We start from the raw sequence: 14,439 nt of genomic DNA, 5'->3' as shown, positions 1-14,439 counted from the left end.
CTACCTGTATATATATATATATATATATATATATATATACATATATATATATATTTATATATACATATAGATACATATACCTATTAACCCTTATAAAAAATGTAATATCTATATGAATATTTTTTAATAGATAGTGCATATATCATTGTAACACTTTATTTTAATGTATTTATGTTGCTTTTTTTTTAATCTCTTACACTTTATGTTTAGGGGACAATTTATCATAGTGCGAGCGGACATGATCTGCTGTAGCGGATCATGTCCGCCGCACATCGATAAATACCGACAGCATACGCTGTTGGCATTTATCATTACACAAACATTTCTAGTGAAATGCTTGTGCAATGCCGCCCCCTGCATATTCGCGGCCAATTGGCAGGGGGTGTCAATCAAGCTGCTTCTTAACTCCTGTTTCCGGCAAGCCTGAAGGCTTACGCGGAAACAGGTGCATACGGGTCATAATAAATTGGCCCTTAGGTCTTCACTCGTGCTAACCTGACGAATGTGAAATTGTTTGCGCTTGAGCACACCTATTTACTTTCAACTTGTAATATGCAAGCAAGTTACTGAGGTTGTGATGTTGCTTATTGCGACCTGCGCTAAACTTAGCGTGCAAACTTGCAATCTAGTCCTAAATATTTTTCTAATAAACATCAACTTCAAGTAAAAACATTACTGCTCCTTGAGAAATTTCAATTGCCACTTCATTTACTGCCAATATGTGCTCACTATCTCTTAGCCATATTGTAATACAATAATGTCTTAAAACATCTATCAATGTTACCACAAATTCCCCTGTTCTATCCATCATAAAACAATGCTGTCACTTTATTCTTATGATCTTCTAGAATATGTTTTCTTATTAACCTTTCCTTTTATTTTATATCTTGGCTGGTGTTTTGATTAAGAGAAGGAGGTGGTCTAAGTAAATGCTGAATGGTTGTTGTTACTTGTTTTGTTTGAACTGGAAATTTTAGGGAACTGAACTGAGGTGTTAGCAATAAGCAGCTCTTGTTGCTGACAGACAAGTAATTATAGGGCTGAGATAAAGTGACTTGCTGGGATTAGCCTTTAGTGTCTGCTGACTAGTCTCTTTGTGGAAAGAGATATAGGGATGAAAGTTGGTGCACAATATTAGAGAATTATTTTCTTGTGTAGTTTAGTGGGAGTGAGTCAGATCTCTGCTAAAAGTATTTTCTTGGTATAAGAAGTACAATTACCTGTCCAGGCAGCGCATCTTCACATACAGAAGATTCATGTGGCGTAGCCAATTCAGGAGGGTTATCATTCACATCCAGAATCCGAATGCGAAGAGAAAGAACTGAAGACTTTAGTGGATCACCTATGGAAACAGGGATGTCATATGCACTTACACTCAACTATACATATTCACTTCAATGTGATATAATATGACAGATCTATAAATATAGGGCTAGATTACATGTGGAGTGCAAAATATTAGCACTATTGTGCATTAACATTGCTTGAGAACAATCAATAGCGCTTCAATTTTTGCAATCGTATTACAAGTCCAAAGTTATTTTTCAACACTTGAGCGATAGTCTAGAATCCACTATGTCTGCCTGTCGGATACTGCTGGTACGCTAAATTCCTTACATGATAGACTTCTACAGGGTTGCACAGTAAAATTCATGAAGGATATTGCTTGAGTGCTAAGACAACGGTGCACTATGCCAACGGTGTGCAAGTTGTGGAGTTCTTTAGGTAGGTCTGTGCTGTACTATTAAAGGGACATAATACTCATATGCTAAATCACTTGAAACTGATGCAGTATAACTGTAAAAAGCTGACAGGAAAATATCACCTGAGCATCTCTATGTAAAAAAGGAAGATATTTTACCTCACAATCTCCCCAGCTCAGCAGAGTAAATTCTGTGTAAACAGTTATACTCAGCTGCAGGTAAAAAAAAAAAAATATTAAGAAATGAACAGTAGCCAATCAGCATCAGCAGTGCTGAGGTCATGAACTCTTTTACTGTGATCTCATGAGATTTCACTTAACTCTCATGAGATTTCATTGTAAACTTCCTTACACTGAATAGGGAAAAAATATGAGTGTGCATGAATGCTCGCTCCTTCCACTGTCCCGGGACAGACATACTGATTTGTTGTTTAGAAGTCCTTTACAATGGGATGTGGCTACTGAGAAATTTTTGAGGTAAAATATCTTTCTTTTTTACATAGAGATGTTCAGGTGATATTTTCTAGTCAGCTTTTTACAGCTATGCTGCATCACTTTCAAGTGTTTAAACATTTGGGTATTATGGCCCTTTAATAATAATGGTTTACTTCAGGACATAAAAAGCACTACATTTTATAGCGGTAATTTGGTTGCCCTCAAGGTCATGAATGAAGGAGCATGCAACCCCAAATGTTCCTTTCATGATTCAGATAGAGCATTGTTTAAAACAACTTTGCAATTTACTAATATTATTAATTTTACTTCATTCTCTTAGTGTCCTTTATTGAAGGAGCAGAAATGCACTACTGGGAACTAGCTGAACACATCAGTAAGCCAATGACAAGGGCCACCAATCAGCAGCTAACTCCCAAATCCTGAGCCAACCTAGGTATGCTTTTCAACAAACAATAACAAGAGAACTAATCAAATTAAATGATAGAAGTAAATTGGAAAGTTGTTTGCTATCTGTATCATGAAAGCACATTTTTGGGGTTTCATGTCCCTTTAACTCACCCCTAATACAAGTGCAACGAGCACACTAAGAGCACTCCCTGCTCTATCTATTTAAAGTTAGGATGCTTTGGGTAAAATATTTGACTTTTCATTTGCAATATCATATTGCGCTAGGTCGCACAAAAAGAGAATGCAGCCTTTGCTATAGATACATAGGCCTAGATTTGGAGTTCGGCGGTAAAAGGGCTGTTAACGCTCCGCGGGTTTTTTTCTGGCCGCACCATAAATTTAACTCTGGTATCGAGAGTTCAAACAAATGCTGCGTTAGGCTCCAAAAAAGGAGCGTAGAGCATATTTACCGCAAATGCAACTCTCGATACCAGAGTTGCTTACGGACGCGGCCGGCATCAAAAACGTGCTCGTGCACGATTCTCCCATAGGAAACAATGGGACTGTTTGAGCTGAAAAAAAACCTAACACCTGCAAAAAAGCAGCGTTCAGCTCTTAACGCAGCCCCATTGTTTCCTATGGGGAAACACTTCCTACGTCTGCACCTAACACTCTAACATGTACCCCGAGTCTAAACACCCCTAACCTTACACTTATTAACCCCTAATCTGCCGCCCCCGCTATCGCTGACCCCTGCATTACACTTTTAACCCCTAATCTGCCGCTCCGTAAACCGCCGCCACCTACGTTATCCCTATGTACCCCTAATCTGCTGCCCTAACATCGCCGACCCCTATGTTATATTTATTAACCCCTAATCTGCCCCCCACAACGTCGCCGACACCTGCCTACACTTATTAACCCCTAATCTGCCGAGCGGACCTGAGCGCTACTATAATAAATGTATTAACCCCTAATCCGCCTCACTAACCCTATCATAAATAGTATTAACCCCTAATCTGCCCTCCCTAACATCGCCGACACCTACCTTCAATTATTAACCCCTAATCTGCCGACCGGAGCTCACCGCTATTCTAATAAATGTATTAACCCCTAAAGCTAAGTCTAACCCTAACACTAACACATAAAATAAATTAACTCTTATTAAATAAATAATTCCTATTTAAAGCTAAATACTTACCTGTAAAATACATCCTAATATAGCTACAATATAAATTATAATTATATTATAGCTATTTTAGGATTTATATTTATTTTACAGGCAACTTTGTAATTATTTTAACCAGGTACAATAGCTATTAAATAGTTAAGAACTATTTAATAGTTACCTAGTTAAAATAATAACAAATTTACCTGTAAAATAAATCCTAACCTAAGATATAATTAAACCTAACACTACCCTATCAATAAAATAATTAAATAAACTACCTACAATTACCTACAATTAACCTAACACTACACTATCAATAAATTAATTAAACACAATTGCTACAAATAAATACAATTAAATAAACTATCTAAAGTACAAAAAATAAAAAAGAACTAAGTTACAGAAAATAATAAAATATTTACAAACATAAGAAAAATATTACAACAATTTTAAACTAATTACACCTACTCTAAGCCCCCTAATAAAATAACAAAGCCCCCCAAAATAAAAAATTCCCTACCCTATTCTAAAATACAAATATTACAAGCTCTTTTACCTTACCAGCCCTGAACAGGGCCCTTTGCGGGGCATGCCCCAAGAATTTCAGCTCTTTTGCCTGTAAAAAAAAACATACAATACCCCCCCCCCAACATTACAACCCACCACCCACATACCCCTAATCTAACCCAAACCCCCCTTAAATAAACCTAACACTACCCCCCTGATGATCTTCCTACCTTGTCTTCACCATGCCAGGTTCACCGATCCGTCCTGGCTCCAAGATCTTCATCCAACCCAAGCGGGGGCTAGACATCCACTGAAGAAGTCCAGAAGAGGGTCCAAAGTCTTCCTCCTATCCGGCAAGAAGAGGACATCCGGACCGGCAAACATCTTCTCCAAGCGGCATCTTCTATCTTCTTCCATCCGATGACGACCGGCTCCATCTTGAAGACCTCCAGCGCGGATCCATCCTCTTCTTCCGACGACTAGACGACGAATGACGGTTCCTTTAAGGGACGTCATCCAAGATGGCGTCCCTCGAATTCCGATTGGCTGATAGGATTCTATCAGCCAATCGGAATTAAGGTAGGAATTTTCTGATTGGCTGATGGAATCAGCCAATCAGAATATAGTTCAATCCGATTGGCTGATCCAATCAGCCAATCAGATTGAGCTCGCATTCTATTGGCTGATCGGAACAGCCAATAGAATGCGAGCTCAATCTGATTGGCTGATTGGATCAGCCAATCGGATTGAACTATATTCTGATTGGCTGATTCCATCAGCCAATCAGAAAATTCCTACCTTAATTCCGATTGGCTGATAGAATCCTATCAGCCAATCGGAATTCGAGGGACGCCATCTTGGATGACGTCCCTTAAAGGAACCGTCATTCGTCGTCTAGTCGTCGGAAGAAGAGGATGGATCCGCGCTGGAGGTCTTCAAGATGGAGCCGGTCGTCATCGGATGGAAGAAGATAGAAGATGCCGCTTGGAGAAGATGTTTGCCGGTCCGGATGTCCTCTTCTTGCCGGATAGGAGGAAGACTTTGGACCCTCTTCTGGACTTCTTCAGTGGATGTCTAGCCCCCGCTTGGGTTGGATGAAGATCTTGGAGCCAGGACGGATCGGTGAACCTGGCATGGTGAAGACAAGGTAGGAAGATCATCAGGGGGGTAGTGTTAGGTTTATTTAAGGGGGGTTTGGGTTAGATTAGGGGTATGTGGGTGGTGGGTTGTAATGTTGGGGGGAGGGTATTGTATGGTTTTTTTTACAGGCAAAAGAGCTGAAATTCTTGGGGCATGCCCCGCAAAGGGCCCTGTTCAGGGCTGGTAAGGTAAAAGAGCTTGTAATATTTGTATTTTAGAATAGGGTAGGGAATTTTTTATTTTGGGGGGCTTTGTTATTTTATTAGGGGGCTTAGAGTAGGTGTAATTAGTTTAAAATTGTTGTAATATTTTTCTTATGTTTGTAAATATTTTATTATTTTCTGTAACTTAGTTCTTTTTTATTTTTTGTACTTTAGATAGTTTATTTAATTGTATTTATTTGTAGCAATTGTGTTTAATTAATTTATTGATAGTGTAGTGTTAGGTTAATTGTAGGTAATTGTAGGTAGTTTATTTAATTATTTTATTGATAGGGTAGTGTTAGGTTTAATTATATCTTAGGTTAGGATTTATTTTACAGGTAAATTTGTTATTATTTTAACTAGGTAACTATTAAATAGTTCTTAACTATTTAATAGCTATTGTACCTGGTTAAAATAATTACAAAGTTGCCTGTAAAATAAATATTAATCCTAAAATAGCTATAATATAATTATAATTTATATTGTAGCTATATTAGGATGTATTTTACAGGTAAGTATTTAGCTTTAAATAGGAATTATTTATTTAATAAGAGTTAATTTATTTCGTTAGATAAAAATTATATTTAACTTAGGGGGGTGTTAGTGTTAGGGTTAGACTTAGCTTTAGGGGTTAATACATTTATTAGAATAGCGGTGAGCTCCGGTCGGCAGATTAGGGGTTAATAATTGAAGGTAGGTGTCGGCGATGTTAGGGAGGGCAGATTAGGGGTTAATACTATTTATGATAGGGTTAGTGAGGCGGATTAGGGGTTAATAACTTTATTATAGTAGCGCTCAGGTCCGCTCGGCAGATTAGGGGTTAATAAGTGTAGGTAGGTGTCGGCGACGTTGAGGGGGGCAGATTAGGGGTTAATAAATATAACATAGGGGTCGGCGATGTTAGGGGTAGCAGATTAGGGGTACATAGGGATAACGTAGGTGGCGGTGATTTGCGGTCGGAAGATTAGGGGTTAATTATTTTAAGTAGCTTGCGGCGACGTTGTGGGGGGCAAGTTAGGGGTTAATAGATATAATACAGGGGTCGGCGGTGTTAGGGGCAGCAGATTAGGGGTACATAAGTATAACGTAGGTGGCGGTCGGCAGATTAGGGGTTAAAAATTTTAATCGAGTGGCGGCGATGTGGGGGGACCTCGGTTTAGGGGTACATAGGTAGTTTATGGGTGTTAGTGTACTTTAGGGTACAGTAGTTAAGAGCTTTATAAACCGGCGTTAGCCAGAAAGCTCTTAACTCCTGCTATTTTCAGGCGGCTGGAATCTTGTCGTTAGAGCTCTAACGCTCACTGCAGAAACGACTCTAAATACCAGCGTTAGGAAGATCCCATTGAAAAGATAGGCTACGCAAATGGCGTAGGGGGATCTGCGGTATGGAAAAGTCGCGGCTGAAAAGTGAGCGTTAGACCCTTTAATCACTGACTCCAAATACCAGCGGGCGGCCAAAACCAGCGTTAGGAGCCTCTAACGCTGGTTTTGACGGCTACCGCCGAACTCTAAATCTAGGCCATAGTGTTTATTTGTTGTATGTGAAGCATTTTATGTCATGTATAGACTCTAAAACAACTCTATATGATGGATTACAATACAGGCTGGGCATACATGGATATTGTCTGTTACTGGAAAATGTTATACCTCAAATTTATAATAAAACACAGAGCAGAACTGATAAACTATAGGACACTGGTTTTAAAATCTGTCCTCAGACCTCCCTAACAGGCCACATCTTGAGGATATCTGAACTAGAGCACTGGTGAAACAATCAGCGGATTAGTAAACATGGTTATTTACCTGCTCTTATCAAAGGTTATCCTGAGAATCTGGCCCGTTGGGGAGGCCCGAGAACAGGTTTGGAACCCAGTGCTATATGATAATCATGGCATTTGGACAATATTGTACAGATAAATGATGCACTAGTACAGAGAGGTTTTCCCAAACCTGCTTCCTTTGCCTGCACTGTCAGATTGTGCCACCCTGAGGTCTCACGATCCAGGGATTTTATGATCTTTATTTCACCAGATTCATAGTCAATCTCAAAAATTCCATCATCCGAGCTTTTGTCAAATGTATATCTGTTAGAGACAAGGAAAGAATGACAGCAGGCGAGAGAGCGTGAGAAAGTAGAAGATGGACAGAAAGGAAACAAATGAAAAGTAGAAAAAAAGAAACATTTACAGACATTGGGCCTATTTATCAAGCCGGCAATCGCAAATATGCTGGAATTCCGCAGCGCAATTGGGGAGAGCTTGATTCCTCTTATTTATCAAAGCTTACAGACCGGCAAAAGTAGAAATCTGTGATGCAACATACGATCCGCCGGTCTCAGTCCGACACAGATCGATGCTTACGTCACTACAGATGTTCCGAATACAAATTCGGCACTATCTGACTACTTTTGCTAGATAACAAATACCTACCAGGTGCACTCGCAACTATTCTGGCCCAGCGTACCTGGTTTTCAATCCGCCACCCTGGAGGCGGCGGATGCCATAGGAATCAATGGGAGTCTGAAAGCAGCGAAAGCTCATGTTCGCTGCTGCCCGATATCCCATTGATTCCTATGGCAGAATAAAAGTTATGTTTACACCTAACGCCCTAACATGTACCCCGAGTATAAACACCACTAATCTGCCCCCCCTACACCGACGCCACCTACATTATATTTACTAACCCCTAATCTGCCGCCCCCTACACCTACATTATACTTATTAACCCCTAATCTGCTGCCCTTACACTGCCGCCACCTATATTATACTTATTAACCCCTAAACCGTCAGCCCCCCACATCGGCATAAACTGAATTAACCTATTAACCCCTAAACCTAACAACCCACTAACTTTATATTAAATATTAACTCATTCCTATTTTATAATAAATTAATAATTAATCTAACCTAACTTTTATACTAAAATGACATTAAACTACAAATTAAATTAACTATATTCTATATTTAAACACCTAACCCTACTCAAATAATTTAAATCTACACTAAAAAATTACTAGGTTACCAAAAACTAACAACTAAGTTACACAAAAAAATAAACACTACCGCCTAGATTACGAGTTTTGTCGGTAAAAACTTGCGGGGCTAACAAGCCTTTTTTTCCAGCGCTCCTTTAAGCCAATGCTGGTATTACGAGTTTTCTGAATAGCTGCGTTAGCCTCAGAAAAGTGAGCGTTGTGCCAAATTTAGCTCCACTTCAACCCTCAATACCAGCATTGCTTACAGTAGCGGTAAACTGGAAAAACGTGCTCGAGCACGATTTCCCCATAGGATACAATGGGGCTGAGCTGGCTGAAAAAAACCCTAAAAAAAGCAGCGTTCAGCTCCTAACGCAGCCCCATTGTTTCCTATGGGGAAACACTTTCTAAGTCTACACCTAACACCCTAACATAAACCCTGAGTCTAAACAACCCTAATCTTACAATTATTAACCCCTAATCTGCTGCCCCCGCTATCGCTGACACCTGCATTATACTATTAACCCCTAATCTGCCGCTCCGGACACCGCCGCCACCTACATTATCCCTATGGACCCCTAATCTGCTGCCCCCAACATCGCTGACATCTATATTATATTTATTAACCCCTAATCTGCCGCCCCCAACGTCGCCACCACCTACCTACACTTATTAACCCCTAATCTGCCGACCAGACATCGCCGCCACTATAATAAATGTATTAACCCCTAAACCGCCACACTCCCGCCTCACAAACACTATAATAAATGTTATTAACCCCTAATCTGCCCTCCCTAACATCGCCGCAACCTACCTAAAATTATTAACCCCTAATCTCCTGCCCCAACATCGCCGCTACTATAATAAAGTTATTAACCCATAACCTAAGTCTAACCCTAACCCTAACACCCCCTAAATTAAATATAATTTAAATAAAACAAAATAAATTTACTATAATTCAATAAATTATTCCTATTTAAAAATAAATAATTACCTTTAAAATAAACCATAAGATAGCTACAATATAACTAATAGTTACATTGTAGCTATTTTAGGATTTATATTTATTTTACAGGAAACTTTGTATTTATTTTAACTAGGTACAATAGCTATTAAATAGTTAATAACTATTTAATAGCTACCTAGTTAAAATAATTACAAAATTACCTGTAAAATAAATCCTAACCTAAGTTACAAATACACCTAACACTACACTATCAATAAATTAATTAAATAAATTAACTACAATTATCTCAACTAAAATACAATTAAATAAACTAAACTATAGTACAACCCCCCCCACTAAATTACAAAAAATAAAAAAATATTACAAGAATTTTAATCTAATTACACCTAATCTAAGCCCTCTAATAAAATAAAAAAGCCCCCCAAAATAATAAAATTCCCTACCCTATACTAAATTACAAAAGCAATCAGCTCTTTTACCAGCCCTTAAAAGGGCTTTTTGCGGGGCATTGCCCCAAAGTAATCAGCTCTTTTACCTGTAAAATAAAATACAAGACCCCCCCCAACATTACAACTCACCACCCACACACCCCTACTCTAAAACCCACCCGATCCCCCCTTAAAAAAACCTAACACTACCCCATTGAAGATCACCCTACCTTGAGCCGTGTTCACTCAGCCGGGCACCGATGGGCCAAAAGAGGACATCCGGAACGGCAGAAGTCTTCATCCGATCGGGGCAGAAGAGGTCCTCCATCCAGCAGAAGTCTTCATCCAAGCGGCATCTTCTATCTTTATCCATCCGGCGCGGAGCGGGTCCATCTTCAAGACATCCGACGCGGAGCATCCTCTTCTTCCCGATGACTAACGACAAATGAAGGTTCCTTTAAATGATGTCATCCAAGATGGCGTCCCTCGAATTCCGATTGGCTGATAGGATTCTATCAGCCAATCGGAATTAAGGTAGGAAAAATCTGATTGGCTGATGTAATCAGCCAATCGGATTGAAGTTCAATCCGATTGGCTGATTGGATCAGCCAATAGAATTGACCTTGCATTCTATTGGCTGATCCAATCAGCCAATCGGGTTGAACTTCAATCCGATTGGCTGATTACATCAGCCAATCGGATTTTTCCTACCTTAATTCCGATTGGCTGATAGAATCCTATCAGCCAATCGGAATTCGAGGGACTCCATCTTGGATGACGTCATTTAAAGGAACCTTCATTCGTCGTTAGTCGTCGGGAAGAAGAGGATGATCCTCCTACAATAAACTACAAATAACCCTTAAAAAAGCCTATTGCGGGGCATTGCCCCAAAGTAATCAGCTCTTTTACCTGTAAAAAAAAAATACAAATACCCCCTCAACAGTAAAACCCACCACCCATACAACCAACCCCCCAAATAAAAATCTAACTAAAAAAACCTAAGCTCCCCATTGCCATTTGGATGGGCATTGCCCTTAAAAGGGCATTTAGCTCTATTGCAGCCCAAGTCCTAATCTAAAACTAAAACCCACCCCATAAACCCTTAAAAAATCCTAACACTTACCCCAGTTTTGAAGATCCGACATCCATCCTCCAAGAAGCCAGGAGAAGTCCTCAACGAAGCAGCCAAAGTCTTCATCCAAGCCTGCAGCATTCTTCATCCAGACGGCATCTTCTATCTTCATCCATCTGACGCGGAGCGGCTCCATCTTCAAGACATCCGACGTGGAGCATCCTCTTCTTTCCGACGACTACCGATGAATGAAGGTTCCTATGAGAAAGCCGTGCTAGCGGCGAAATGTACATCAGGCCTTGTCTGTGTGCATGAGACTTGCTAATTTGTGTTTACCTGGGACTTTTCTAAGCTTATATTGATGTGGCAATTGCCTTCCTTAATCAGTCATTTATAAACCGTTTCCTCTCCTGCTCTAGGTACCAGTATTGCTCAGATTAGGTAATGTTGTTGGGGGTCAATCCCCTTTTTAGATTAGCTTTAGAGCACGGGTGTCAAACACAAGGCCCGCGGGCCGAATCCGGCCCGCCAGACCTCGTCATGTGGCCCGTGTAGCCGCCGCCAGCCTTCACCTTTTATTCTCGCTTTTTTTTTTTTTTGACACAAGAAAGCCGCCTCTTCAGCGCATGCGCGGCAGCCTACAAGCCAGCCCTCTAGCGGCGCCGGCCGTTCTACACAGGAAACCTCCACTTTACATGCATTCAGAAAACCTCCACTTGTTTTTATATTGAGCGCATGCCATCCTGTGATGTGACAGATCCAACGGCTGTCTGAACCCTTCTCTCCTGTACTGTAAGTACATATGATGTATGTGGGGGGGGAGGGGGGGTCTGCTTATTATTCTGCTTAAAAGTCTGAGCGGTAAAACAGTGAATTTTCTGCGTGCACGGGGTCTGAATCATCGTCAGTTCCAACAATTTTTGAAGGAGGTGGGCATGGAACATACAGATGTGCCATACCATACAGAAGTAAGGTGGCTGAGTAGGAGCACCGTTCTCAAGAGATTTTTTGAGCTTTTGGAAGAAATTACTATTTTTATGCAAAGTAAAGGGAAGCCCTTGTCAGAACTGTCAGATCCAAACTGGCTGTGCGATTTTGCCATGTTGTGTGATATAACAGAGCATCTCGCCCAACTGAATCTGAGGCTGCAGGGCCGCAAACAAGTCATAACCTCAATGTATGAGGCAATAACAGCTTTCCAGGAGAAACTGCGCCTATGGAAGTCACAGCTCGAAAAAGACAGTCTTCCCACTTTCCTATCTGCCAGAGCATCTCAACCTCATTCCCAGGTGTGTAATAAACAGTGTTTGGCAATATTTGTATGTTTTAAAAATAAATAAATTACTGTCTGTTACCAAAAATAATTTTTCAATAAATTGTACAATAATTGTACATTTGAATACCTACTTGCCATTATTCTTATTATTAACAGTAATAATTGAATGCAGTGACAATAATTTATGATAATAAAGAGTGGACACATAGTCCTACAGATACAACCGGCCCTTTGAGGGTGACCAAACTGCTGATGCGGCCCACGATGAATTTGAGTTTGACACCCCTGCTTTAGAGCAATCCGTGTATTCTCTGAGCCCTGAGGGTTACGGTGTATTTGAACTATTATCCAGGGAAGTAATTCTGTTTTTGAAGTCTCACACACACAGTCCTGATCTGTTTCTTAATCTAAGTTTTAAATGTATGTCTCACATATTTATGTTATACATTTGGTACTATTTACCAACCTTTTTTATTTTATTCTATCATTAGTAAAAGTTACGTTTTAATAACCAGTTCTGGACACAATCCAGTTTTCAATGCATACTGTTACAATATAGTGTTTTGTGAGTGCTGGGTACTGTCAAACTTCTCTCTCTTTTTTGTACCTATATATCTATCAGACAGTCAGCACCCCCCTTCTCCTACACTTCACCAGTGATACTAACTGGTATATAATGAATATTGAATAGATTATATATCTACTATTATTTCAGCATACTATATTATGAAGGGGTTGATATTTGCTTAAACTAACATCGTTGCCACTATTTCCATTCCTTTAAATAACGTTATCCAAGATGGCGTCCATTAGATTACGATTGGCTGATAGAATTCTATCAGCTAATCGGAATTAAGGTTGAAAAAATCCTATTGGCTGTTGCAATCCAATCAGCCAATAGGATTGAGCTTGCACTCTATTAGCTGATTGGAATAGCCAATAGGATGAAAGCCAATCGGAATCTAAGGGACGCCATCTTGGATGACGTCATTTAAAGGAACCTTCATTCGTCAGTAGTCGTCGGAAAGAGTGGGATGCTCCACCTCGGATGTCTTGAAGATGGAGCCGCTCCGCGCCGGATGGATGAAGATAGAAGATGCCATCTGGATGAAGACTTCTACGGGCTTGGATGAAGACTTTGGCCGCTTCGTTGAGGACTTCTCCCGGCTTCTTGGAGGATGGATGTCGGATCTTCAAAACTGTAAGTAAATCTTCTGGGGTTAGTGTTAGGATTTTTTAAGGGTTTATTGGGTGGGTTTTAGTTTTAGATTAGGACTTGGGCTGCAATAGAGCTAAATGCCCTTTTAAGGGCAATGCCCATCCAAATGCCCTTTTCAGGGCTTAGGTTTTATTAGTTAGGATTTTATTTGGGGGGTTGGTTTATTTTGTTAGGGGGGTTAGATTAGGTATAATTAGTTTAAAAATCTTGTAATTTGTTTATTATTTTCTGTAATTTAGTGTTTGTATTTAATTGTATTAAATTTAGGGAATTAATTTAATTATAGTGTAGTGTTAGGAGTAATTGTAACTTAGGTTAGGTTTTATTTTACAGGTAAATTTGTATTTATTTTAGCTAGGTGGTTATTAAATAGTTAATAACTATTTAATAACTATTCTTCCTAGTTAAAATAAATACAAACTTGCCTGTAAAATAAAATAAACCCTAAGATAGCTACAATGTAACTATTAGTTAAATTGTAGCTAGCTTAGGGTTTACTTTACAGGTAAATATTTCGTTTTAAATAGGAATGATTTAGTTAATTATAGTAATTTTATTTAGATTTATTTAAATTATATTTAAGTTAGTGGGGGTTAGGGTTAGACTTAGGTTTAGGGGTTAACAACTTTAATATAGTGGCGGCGACATTGGGGGCGGCAGATTAGGGGTTAATAAATGTAGGTAGGTGGTGGCAATGTTAGGGCCGGCAGATTAGGGGTTAATAATATTTAACTAATGTTTGCGATGCGGGAGTGCGGCGGTTTAGGCGTTAATATGTTTATTATAGTGGTGGCGACTTTGGGGGCGGCAGATTAGGAGTTAATAAGTGTAGGTAGGTGGCGGCGACATTGGGGAAGGCAGATTAGGGGTTAATAAATATAATGTAGGTGTTGGCGATGTTGGGGGCAGCAGATTAGGGGTTCATAAGTATAATGTA

General features: G+C 39.6%; 1 protein-coding gene across 2 annotated transcripts in view; it reads right to left on the bottom strand.

Annotated features, from left to right (window-relative positions):
- CDH22 (cadherin 22) overlaps positions 1–14,439 on the bottom strand; it is a 224,914-nt gene that overhangs the window by 50,629 nt on the left and 159,846 nt on the right. For both annotated transcript variants that reach the window (XM_053693516.1, XM_053693525.1), the window contains 2 exons: positions 7,517–7,650; positions 1,221–1,342 (listed from right to left, as the gene is read on the bottom strand). In XM_053693516.1, the coding sequence (XP_053549491.1) occupies positions 1,221–1,342; positions 7,517–7,650 (256 nt within the window). The remainder of the gene's footprint in view (positions 1–1,220; positions 1,343–7,516; positions 7,651–14,439) is intronic.

This window comes from Bombina bombina, chromosome 1 (genome assembly GCF_027579735.1).
Source record: "Bombina bombina isolate aBomBom1 chromosome 1, aBomBom1.pri, whole genome shotgun sequence".
NCBI classification, from domain to species: Eukaryota; Metazoa; Chordata; class Amphibia; order Anura; family Bombinatoridae; genus Bombina; species Bombina bombina.
Note: the sequence above shows the minus strand (reverse complement) of the source record. Positions and strands in the feature narration are given on the sequence as shown.